The 12347-nt window shown below is 38.3% G+C and overlaps 1 protein-coding gene across 4 annotated transcripts; it reads right to left on the reverse strand.

Annotated features, from left to right (window-relative positions):
- Nucleotides 1-940: 940 nt before the first annotated feature.
- On the reverse strand, nt 941-5546 carry LOC145044910 (uncharacterized). Of its 4 annotated transcripts, none has more exons than XM_078993264.1 (9): nt 5238-5546; nt 3392-3684; nt 3086-3284; nt 2950-2994; nt 2828-2875; nt 1887-2708; nt 1687-1797; nt 1451-1585; nt 941-1374 (listed from the first exon to the last, which is right to left on the reverse strand). In XM_078993264.1, the coding sequence occupies exons 6-9, from the start codon at nt 2016-2018 to the stop codon at nt 1369-1371; spliced, it is 384 nt and encodes a 127-aa protein (XP_078849390.1). In that variant the 5' UTR covers nt 2019-2708; nt 2828-2875; nt 2950-2994; nt 3086-3284; nt 3392-3684; nt 5238-5546; the 3' UTR covers nt 941-1368. The 4 variants fall into 4 exon arrangements, with proteins under 4 accessions (XP_078849390.1, XP_078849389.1, XP_078849391.1 ...); XM_078993263.1 differs by adding an exon at nt 4218-4271 and having other exon boundaries at nt 2828-2994; XM_078993265.1 differs by lacking the exon at nt 2828-2875.
- Nucleotides 5547-12347: the final 6801 nt, after the last annotated feature.

The following is a 12347-nucleotide window of genomic DNA, read 5'->3' on the forward strand; positions in this document are numbered from 1 at the left end:
TTTTCTATTAGATTTATGAATAAGAATATGTTTCTATGATTTAGTATGTTATTTTATCTTAAAACATCTTCATTATTTTAAGCATTTTGTTTTATTCAACAATGAATAATAGCATAAACAAATATGGTAATCCTAACAAATTAATGATATTAACAGGCATTTAAACCTCTGTTATTTGTTAAAACAGTTTGCACTTTGAATAGATATATTTTTCTTTTGTTGAAATTATAAAAACATCAATCATTATAGACTATAGTCATATACAATTCAAGCAGTATTCATAGTTTATTGTATGTTGTTAGTGGTATATCATAATAACAAATGTTTGTACGATTAACTTTTAAAACACCTATACATCATATATTGATTTATGTTTGCTTTTGGGTATATTTTAGTCATAAGTTTAACCATAGTAGACTTTAAACCCTTTGTTATAGTCAATAATGAATAATGTCATAAATACATTAATTACTTTCAACATATTAATGATATGAAAATTGTGAAATACTCCTCTGTTAAGTTAAAACAATTTGCATTTAAAGTATAATATGTTATGAATAATTCATGCTTTTTATGCTATTATTCAATATTGAATTACAACATACTTTAAGATATAAAAACAACAACAATCATTATAGACTATAGATATATTCATTTAAATTATTAAAACTTTTGATTGTATGGTCATAGTAGTATAGCATATTAACAAATGTTTGTTAGTAAGAATCATTGATGAATATATATTAAAATTATACCAGTCATGTTAATCATCATTTTTTACATAATTTCATTTTTCAAAAGTTAATGTAAAATTATAACTATTAAAATATCACCATTCCATTACTTGTATTAGCAAACCAAAAGGAGCTATTGTACGTTTTGCAACCCAAGTAAATATCCTTAGCATACAAAACCATTGTTTTAAAACTATCCAAAAGAAAACATCGAAGTCACAACTAAAATAACTTTTTTAACATAATTAACTAAAATCATCCAAACTCGTGTGAATTTGTTCCTTTGCAATGGCCAACAGTTGAGAACATTGTGTTTAAGGAATCTTGTGGAATTCATCAACCTTTTGGAGCATATAAACTTTTTGCACATTATATTCATGAGTGATAATTTTGTATAAATACTTTGTCCTCGGTTTAACAAGTTGATCATCTTGTGTAGAAGACTCGTTCTTGAACCCAGCTTTAAACTCATTCATACTTCCACCCATATACGTTTTCATGTGACGCATCGTAAACACACCAGAATCAATGTGGTTGTTTATTGTTCTCCAAGGTATTTCCAGTCTATGTGGCATCACAGGTGAAACATCTCAGCTTTTGGATGATTCTGAGATTTTAAGTAATCAACTATGTACTATTTCTGAAAATGTAAAAAAGATTGTCAACACATATGAAATTTTATTAACTATGTAATGTAACTTTTATTAATCACTTACTATGATTTGGGGCAACCGACCATATCTCTCATCAATATGATCAACTTTGTTGTTGTCAATGATTACAAACTCTAGGTGTTGTAGATTGATCACAAAAAGGAAAATGTGGAAGGAACGGATGACCGGTAGGAAAAGCTGCAACGTTTATTCATTTACATGTATTCACTTTATTTAATATTTATATTTGATTAATGATAAATAAACACACAAGTAAACTGTTCAGATATATATCTTACCAATCCAACGTAATGTAGGCTTGCATCTATATCTTCAATAGAAAGCACCAGATTCTCAATTAATTTATCTTTACTTTGACTTTCTGTTAAATCACTTTCAAGATACGAATTCTGTAATCCATTTTTAAAAACTCATTAGCTTATTTGTATTTTGTATTTAAAAAGTAGTATAATCAACATTGAACAATATTAAATTATACCGTCACATCTGTCTTGCAATAAACTCTCAGAGGCGATTTAGGTGCACGCTTACTTTCATCAAGATTCAACACTTGACTCGAACAATCAATCACATGACCAAATATTTCACATGCTGGAAAAAAACTTTCCATGTGAAACCTCTCAGTAGAAAAACCATCCAAAGTGTGGAAAACTATATCACTGCAAAAGATGTGACCAATTAATACTATTTTTAACAAGAAACCAACAAAAATAAGTTATTTTAAACATGTTTTAAATGCAACTTATTTTGGCTCTCCATGGAGAGAGAATATCCATTCTGCTACACATTTTTCTTGTCGTGGAACTCCTTTGATGATATCAACAGCCCGTATAATGTAAGGAGATTTCAGATATTCGGATTTCATGCTACGCCTATACCCTCTTCTATTAGACCCCTTTTCATCATTGTTGAATGATACTACAGACAAATGAGTTGGCATTTTCATTTTAGATGGTGGTGTAGTCTGAAAAGATTTTCTTCCAGATCTATTCACGAAGTTTGCATATTCCTGTGACATCTGAATACTACATTTTGTTATCGGGGAGTTGTCAAACTGTTTGTGAGATGTTGCTAGAATCAGCGTACGTTCAATTTCAGCCGCATTATCATACCACCATTAAGATTATTCTAGTTACTCTGATGCAGAAACTTCATTAAACAAATCATTTACTTTGTTTTTCCATTCTTTGACCAACTTATTCTCAGGATATTTCTTGACAGCATCATTTATTTTGTCTTCCAAGACTTTCTTTTGCTGCACTAGCATGTCGTGCATCTCCTTTATTGTTGAAATAGGTGTCTAATAAGGTCACCACAATATAATTACGTTACAAACCAAATAAAAACATTAATATGTCTTTTAGTATTAATTAATACTATAGTAACTCATAATTCAAATGTGAATAAGTAGTAAACTACCTCAACACTTTCCCTACTTCCACTAAAAATTCCCTCTCCTTGATTTCCCTACGAAACTTAATACACTATTAGTTTTTGTACTAATACCCTATTATTTATTAATGATTATATTATATTAATACCTTACACATTCTATCACTAATTTTCACACCTCCTGCATCATTTCCCTGTCAACATGTATGAATATAATTAATTTAGATTATACAAAATAACAAATTTTAAATTTCATATGCATTATTCAATATAATAAAATATTACCTGAACTTTTTCTTGCCCTACATTACTAGTTCCCGATGCTTCATTGATGATTTGAAATGGTTCTTGCAATCCACCCATACCCATACCTATTGTCCTACACTCTACTCTTTCTCGGTCACGCAGTTTATCAACATTCCAAAAACATATTGTTGGTCTGCCTCGTACAATCTTCGCATTGAACACTTTCTACGTATAGCAACTACAACAAAGACAAATAAATGTTGTATTCATTAAATACACTATAATGAATCCGCACACATAAGTCAACCAATATTGAATGACAGCTAAATTTAAAACAACTCTTACCGACAGTAATATAATTGGCCCAACATAGAATCCTTTTTTGCTGTATGGATTCCATGCACTTTTTGTCTCCTTAAGGCAATCAAAAACATACTGTAACACCGCAAATTTTCAGACAAATTTTTCATTTTTAAATTACAAAACTTCTCATAATACATTCCACAAAAATCCCAATAATCAATTAACAAAACACAATTCCATAATAGTTAAATTAATAATCCAGGATCCTCCAAAAGATAACTATTTATCTCGTGTGTACAATCGAACCGTCGCCTTCCCGTGATCCTGAGAAACACCTGAAACACATAACATACAACACGGTAAGCACGAAGCTTAGTGAGTTCACCAAAATACCATAAATACACATTAGCCACTCGAGGCTATAACTCTGTAACACCCTCCGGTCAATGTGTCTTAGTGGGACCCTCCAATCCCACAACTCTAATGGACCCTCGAGTCCTAACTGTATGGACCCTCCGGTCCTAACTTTGTGGACCCTCCGGTCCTAACTTTATAAGCTCATAAGAAATACACAACATAATTCACATAGCCATAATGCAGGATATCGTAGTACTCTAATAAACACATAAGATCAATATATACACATATTACCATAACAACATAAGTCACAAAGACAGTATGCACGATAACATATAACACATAATAAACAAATAAGACCCTCCGGTCGATAGTGTACTAAGACCCCCCGGTCGATAGTGTACTAAGACCCTCCGGTCTATATCTACTGAACCCCTCCGGTCAATAATATACTAAGACCCTCGAGTCACACACAAATTATAACACATATAAGTATAGTGAGAAGACTCACCTCGGGTGGCGAACATATCCTATAAATGTTGCTGCTACACTCCGACTTCTATCCCTAAGCCAAACCCACAAATAACCCCATTAGGATCTAAGACCAACCTTCACATTATTAGGTCCAAACATGGTCCACCAACCTCGTCCATATATTACTCGAGTCCATTGGGCCCACCATGGTCCAATTTTCCAAATTAGGCCTAAACCCTTATATGGACCTTACCCTAAAACCCATCTAAATATTCTAGTCCATATAACTGCTCTTGGATGGCCCATCAATGGCCCAAGTACTAAAACCCAATAGGAAGGCCCAAGTAAAAATTAGGGTTTTCACATAAAATGACGATTATGGTTAAGTATTTCTCACTTAACCCATTAAGGTCTTAACCCATTAAGTCTATTATTCCACTAATAGATCATATAATAAAATTGTCATGGGTTTTATCTTCAGTCCACTAGTCCAAACGTGGTCCCAATAAGCCCAATACAACAAGCCCAAAAATTAGGGTTTTTAGCCCAATAGCCATCCATCAAAGCTAGATCAACCATTTGGGCCAATTAGGGTTCACTATGCCAAGCACCACCCATTACCACCCCAGGTAGTGGTGGTCATGGCGGCTCATGGCGGTGGGCTGGCGGCAACCACAATTTCTAATGGTGGTGGTGATGGTTCCTGTCCAAAAAGTGCATAAATGACCTCCCATATAGAATACACACACCCACAACTACCACCCATGGTGACTGATAGCGGCCAATGGTGGCAGAAAAACGAAATGGGTGGCATCCACCACCTTGAAGTGGTGGTGGTGGTGGTCTCTTTGATTTTTAACTGTGCAAGCCCATAAACACGCTCATAGATGCAATTTGAGCACACAAACATAACCAAATCAGCCTCACAGGTGGCAGACGACAATTAATGGCATAGCTGCGGAGACCCTTGGCCACCAGTAATCACCGTCGGCGGCCAAAACGCCATATACATAACAAATGGCGAAAGGAAGTGGAAACAAATTGCGGTTGAACTTACTGAGCAATTACGATGGCTCCCGGCTCACGCACGATGTACACGTCGTGCATCATGGCCCTCAGGGGTTTCCCTCTAACTTCACGTCCTGTTCTCGGGCGCAGTATGAGGCGGCGCACAATGGTGGCAGCAGGCGGCACATCGCCTGATTGGAATAGCGATGGAGACGACGGGTGGTGGCTAAGGACTCACTCGCGATGGTTGAAGGTGCTTCCAAGGCATGGCGGCCGATCTGCAACAGTGTAGCGCTAGGGTTCATAATCCCATCCGAATAGAAGTAAAACAAGCATACACGATGAACCCGTGTTCCTCCCAAACTATGACGCACATTAAACACTTTTGGTCCCTCCCCACTAATTTATTTTCAATGTAATTCCAAAAGTTACCCTTTAGCCCCTCATTCTATATACTCCTTTGAAATTAGGTCCAAAACTTACCATACACACCCTGATTTCTGAAACCCTTCTCAATTTAAATCCATAACTCACTCTTTTAACCCTAAACTCCAAAAATTATATCAATTAGCTCCCCAACACCAACACCCCGCTAAATATTATTATTTTAGGTCATTATTCATATTAACTCTTATCTGTTTATTTATTTATTTAATATTCGGTATGTTAAAATTCTACCCCACTTAAATTAGATTTCGTCCTCGAAAATTTTCCTTTCCATCCCTTACACGCCCGACAGCTTGAACGGCATGGCCACAAGCCCGAGTATAATCCAAGCCGTTCAGTCCAACAGATTTATCTCAACCAACCATATGTACATGCCACTACTAAGTTCGCTTTACTCCCAACTATATTACATCCGACCAGTAGTCACATGTAACGCCCGCAGGTCCGGGCTAGTCAGTTTAGAGGCAATAGGGGTCGAAAATGATATTTCAACAAAAGATTATTTAGAATAAATAATCTTATCTAAGTTGTATAATATGTCACAAGGTTTCCGTACATATAAAGAACGCCGAAATCCGAGTTATAACGAAGAAGTTATGACCCGTTGAAGTTTCGCGATGGAACCGGCACGGCACTGGGAAGCGTAAATAGTGAATTTACGATAGAAGACTTTTTAGCCTTAGTGATCGAAACAAAAGTCTTAGAATATGTTAAAACGAGAAAATCCATAAAAAGAACGCCCAAATCTGACTTCGTATGAAGAAGTTATGATTTTTCTAAGATTCGGCTTAGCAGTGCACGACCCGAAACTTGAATTTTAGTTCGAGCGGTTTTTGGCTTACGTGACCTAAATAAAATTTGAATATCTCATTAATAGGAACTCAACGGTAAAAATATGGACGAAAACGGAGTCCGGATGAAGGAGTTACGAATTCTTCGCGATCATTTAACAGTCTAAACGTCTCCTACTGTTAAATTTGAGATCGATCAAGAATTAGCCGACGGAGTCTAAACGAAAGTTGTAGATCTTGATTTTACCTACGCGTTGAAACAAAGAACGACAAAAACGGAGCTCGTATGCGAGAGTTATGATTTTTCTAAGTTTGAAGGCTGATACGCGATAGGGGGTGACGTGGCACCACCAGAATTGGACACATGGCACCACCAGAAGGCCACCACATGCACCAACTCGGTGAGTAGGCCCCCCTACTCGTTGAGTCCGTCAGATATTTTCACTATAAATAGAGGTGCCGGGTTCCCTCATTTCCTCACCCCTCAACCCTCTTCTTTCTCTCTCTACACACTCTCTCTAAGCTCCCTAACCCCCCTAAAAGCCTAGGTAAACCCCCTAGCACCCGAAGGAAGCCCCGAGGCTCCCAGAGTCCCGAGAAAAAGGGTCTTTCAGCTCGGAAACGCTGCTCCAGCGAAGCCCGGTTTTCAATAAAACCCGCTGTAAGTGAGCTACGCCTACCCTATCTGTAGCGTAGCTTATGTTTCGATATAGTAATGTTATTAGGTCTTTAAAATAATTATTTGGGCTATTATTATGAGTAATATTGAGTGTTATTTAATGCTTATATAATAATAATAATAGCTAGACTATTAATTAGTCGCGATTATCGTTAGACTAAACCCTAGTGGTGTTGATACTTGGTTTTATCGAAGGAAAGTTGTTTTGAGAGTATCGAAGCGCTGTTCGAGTGCTGAGTCACCACCTATCAGGTGAGTGCATAGTTACTTTCATCTTACACATAGATATGAAGTATTTTACATAATTTACGTGCTATGTGTGCATATTATCTGAATACTTGTTGTCTATGCTGGATGAATGATTTATATATGTTTTAAATGATTTAAACTGTATATTTATTTTATATCTACAAATATGTTGGGATAAAACATGGGTAGATGAAATAGTTGGTGAGTGATGAAATAAAATAATGAGAGATAGGTGATGATAGGAAGGTGATGATAATTAGGTGAGGATAGTTAGGTGATTATGAATCGGTGATGTAGGATACTACAACCTTGTCCGACAATTTGGAGATGTAGTCATCTACCAGAGTATAGATGGCGACCACAGACTATATAGACAACCCCGTGGAAACACCAGAAGGCTCATAACCTGTAGGTGATGTATTATGAGTTCAAGCGATGTTGTAACTACGTATTCATGAGATGATAGTCTAACCCTTATTATGAAGTACGAGTCCAGACGATGTTGTGGCTACGTATTCATGCGATGATAGTCTAACCCTTATTATGAATTACGAGTCCAGGCGATGTTGTGGCTACGTATTCATGTGATGATAGACTAACCCTTATCATGATTTACAAGTCCAGGCGATGTTGTGGCTGCGTAATCATGCGATGATACCCTAACCCTTGCTAGACACATATTGAGGGAGTAATCCCCGAATTAGTATTGTCTATGCAATGTAGGCGATGACCCTTAGGTAAAGTTCGTAGGAACAATCATATAAGGAAATACGATGTAAGGAGATGAGAAGTAAATATGATATAGGAGATGACCCTTGAGATAATATCTTTAGGGAAGACTAAAAGAAGATAATGGGGATGGGTAATTGGGTTGATTGTTTGATTGTTTAAACATAATAATTATATTATTGTGGGTTGAAAACCCTATGTACTCACTAGGTTTCCCAACCTGACCCACTCAGTTTATTTACATCACAGGTGTTGATATGAAGTCACATTACACTGAGAGATTAAAGAGATGTAGATCACTAGTGTAAATAAATGTAAGTTCCGTTTATGCTTATGTTTATGTATTGACGATGACATCCCAAACGTTTTAACATAAATAAAATACATTTCTTCGATAATGTTTTGATAAGGTATTTATCGTGTTTTTCTGGGAACAAATTCCACAACATTTTTTATGAAAAGAAGTACTCTGGTTTTTATAAAGCATAAACAAAATCGGTCTTTTGTGGCCGTGAAAATGGGGATGTCACATCACACATCATTTCCGACCTCTATCATCTAACACTCACTAACTTCATGCGTGTTGCGGTCCTTCTCAAGCCAAACGAACTAACCCTCCCAGGTCTAGAACATCATATGGAAACCTTAACCTCTCAAAAAGAAATCCATCAGGAATTTGAAATCTCAACTCATCTATTCTTTACACAGATAGGGCCAAACTCAACTTGAGAGTTTGGTTCAACAGCAACATTGGAACCACCAATATCCAACCTGATACTCGACTCATGGCCCGTGATTTGCGAATCTACGCGTACATTACTTCTCCACTTCCCTTCGATTTGTGACAAACTCCCTCCAATTCAAGATATAACGAATCCCGACCATCATGGAGACCCCAGTCTCGCTCCTGGTCCAACCACCAAGTCCCCCAAGACTCCGTCATCAAGGCTACTTAAGCCTAAGAACTCCTCTGTGTCATGCTCTAACTAGGGAATACTACGGATTTCCATAGTCTTACGATACTCTCACACTGACTCGCGAATGCTACAACTCCCCACAGGCTGACATCACTTACTCATTCATCCGTGAGTGCTACGACTCCCTGCAGGCTTACATCACTTACTCACTCACTCGTGAATGATACGGCTCCCCGCATGCTTACATCACTTACTCACTCACTCGTGACTGCAACGGCTCCCCGCAGGCTTACATCACTTACTCACTCAATCGTGAATGCTACAGTTCCACGTAGGCTTACATCACTTACTCACTTACCATGGGCTCTCCCCATGGTTTTTCCCTGATATTACAAAGTGATTACTCCCACCTGGATCCTTCCACTCTATTACCACCCTACAATCTCATCATTAAGCCATCATCATATTGCTCTCATTGAACTCATGCTCCGCTATCCATTATGGACAGGTGTACTCACCCACCCAGACTAAGCATCACTACTCCTAACGCCCATTGAAGCAACAACGCACTTTCTCTCGATACAATTCACATTCTTTGACAATCCTCGTTCGATGACAATTAGTTGATGGGTTCCCACTAGAACAATAGCTATCCGATACTCCACTTATCATATTATAAACTCGAGTCTCAAAGTAACCCAACAACTTAGGGCATCAGACTTGGATACCCCGATACGCCATCGTCAAATCTCACGCTCGCTCGTCTCAACCTTTGATCTTCCATTCATGACATCATACTCGAATGCGTCGATACATCATCATAGAATCTCATAATGTCTTGCTACGACCATTGATCTTCTTCTCACACAACTCATATCCTCGAAATCCTCTACTCACAAATTGAACAAATTGATGATTTGCCCAACAAAATACCCTCGTTCTCCCCCACTTAGGGTTCGAACTATCGCCCAATGTCACACCCAATCAACTTCACTATAGACCGGCTCTTTAGATGTATCATTCCCAACCCAGGGAACGTACCACACAGCACTCGGTGACTTTCCAGAAAAATAACCAAATAACTCCAAGTACCCCGAACCCCATGTGAAAATTCCGGATTCCTCCCCATGTGTCTGCCTCTAGTCACCTTGAACCTCGTCTGGTTGCACATACACTTAATCCAACGGTCCTAGAATAGAACGATCTCCTACTGGACTATCACATACTTCATTCTCAGAATCCTCAATCATCACCCCACTGCAAGATTCGACATACCACAGGATACCTCACTCCCACAGTCGATCTATTGCATAGCCACAAAGGTCTACAACTCCATATACGTCTCTCGTTTCCCTGAAACAATTTTTGATAGACGATGTACCAAACTCAAACAAGTCATACTCGAACCCTCGCTGTCACATTCCCCACTGGTAACGTCTTCCCGGCATAAGAGTGTAACCCAATGCTTTCTTACAACAAAATTACTCTTAGTGCCGATATCGCAACTCTCACAGGGTCTTCTTTTATTCTCCGACATCAGAAACTCACGCACCCATCCTTTCAAAATGGGAAAAAGGGATAAATAACCCTCAAATAGAAACTTGGCGTTATAGGATATCGCCCGACAACTCAACTCAAACTGCAACCCTCCACGGTGCATCATCTCCACCCTTATTTGAGTCTGGTGACTCCAACTGGCACCTCATCAGTCAAAACTCTCGAGATCTAAACTCAGATTTGCCCACCCCGAGCATACCCCATTAAAATCAATTGGCATGGCCCTCTGGCCCTATAACCTCCCATATCTGATCTCAGACTACTCAAACACAACAGGATAACTGGTAAAACCAGAAACACTAACCGCCACGAATCATGGTACTCGAACCATGTGATCACCTCTCAATCTGCTCTGAATCATGGTACTCGAACCATGTGATCACCTCTCAATCTGCTCTGAATCATGGTACTCGAACCATGAGGTCACCTCTCAATCTGCTCTGAATCATGGTACTCGAACCATGTGATCACCTCTCAATCTGCTCTGAATCATGGTACTCAAACCATGCGACCACCTCTCAATCTGCTACTTATAACCTTCGGAATGCTCCCTGCATCTAGTATGGGTCCTATGCTTTCAGTAGTACGGGCCCATACTACCTTCCACATCTACCCATACTTCCACACAAACCATCCCAGAGTTCCTAAGTAGCTGCTCAACCTTCTCAATCACTAATCTCGATACGTGTGCTCGCTTCCCAGTGAAATGTTCTACCCTGTCAGCGCACTAATCTGACCATGATCACTCCATAGGCTCTTCCTAGGTCCTCACACTTCTCCGCCATCAACTACTGAATAACTCCTAATGATGCCAGTCATCTACCTCCTGAATATCGTCATATTCACTTAGTAGCTGACTCCCATCATCGAGAGTTCCACAAAACACAAAGCAAGCAACATTCGGGAATCGAATAATCTCTACTAGCATGTAAAACCACTCTAGGTTATTATCCCACTTGCTCTGCTCATTCTCGAAGGACATCACCGAACTCCATCAACTTCGCCCCATGCGACATCTATACACCCTCCCAGTAGACTCTTCAAATTCTCATCTATGTATCTCTCCTAGATTACTCCCCTACTCAAATCCTTCTCTAAAAAAAGATTCCCGTTGGTTACTCTTACTCCGTACATACTCAAAAGTTTGTCACAATTAACAGCAACTCCTAGGCTAAGGCATCACAAATCAGGCCACTCTAGTACTAAAATATGAAATACCTACCCTATCTCTAGCATGCATAATATCTCATAACATATCTCATAAATATCTCATACTACAAAGTAAGGGTATTTTGGGAAATCACCGTTCGGGCTCTGGCTGATTGCACACACTGCTCTTCTTCGTTTTTCTCTTATAATCTCTTACTCATTTTAAGAAAATTTGTTTCGTTTGATTTTTTTTCTCAAATCCTCAGTTTGAGTCCAAACATACCCGAAGGCGCATCCGAATCCCTCAAACCAAGGCTCTGATACCAACTTGTAACACCGTAAATTTTCAGATAAAATTTTCATTTTTAAATTACAAAAATTCTCATAATACATTCCACAAAAATCCCAATAATCAATTAACAAAACACAATCCCATAATAGTTAAATTAATAATCCAGGATCCTCCAAAAGATAACTCTTTATCTCGTGTGTACAATCGAACCGTCGCCTTTCTGTAATCCTGAGAAACACCTGAAATACATAACATACAACACGGTAAGCATGAAGCTTAGTGAGTTCCCCAAAATACCATAAATACATATTAGCCACTCGAGGCTATAACTCTGTAAGACCCTCTGGTC

This window comes from Lactuca saligna, chromosome 5 (assembly GCF_052625555.1).
Source record: "Lactuca saligna cultivar CGN05327 chromosome 5, ASM5262555v1, whole genome shotgun sequence".
In the NCBI taxonomy this organism is placed as follows: Eukaryota; Viridiplantae; Streptophyta; class Magnoliopsida; order Asterales; family Asteraceae; genus Lactuca; species Lactuca saligna.

Coding starts and splice junctions, on each gene's coding strand:
- LOC145044910 (XM_078993265.1), bottom strand. CDS start 2,018: ATGGAAAGTTTTTTTCCAGCATGTGAAATATTTGGTCATGTGATTGAT. Junction 1,798..1,886: donor ATTGCAAGACAGATGTGACG/GTATAATTTAAT, acceptor AATGGATTACAG/AATTCGTATCTTGAAAGTGA. Junction 1,586..1,686: donor GCCTACATTACGTTGGATTG/GTAAGATATATA, acceptor TAAACGTTGCAG/CTTTTCCTACCGGTCATCCG.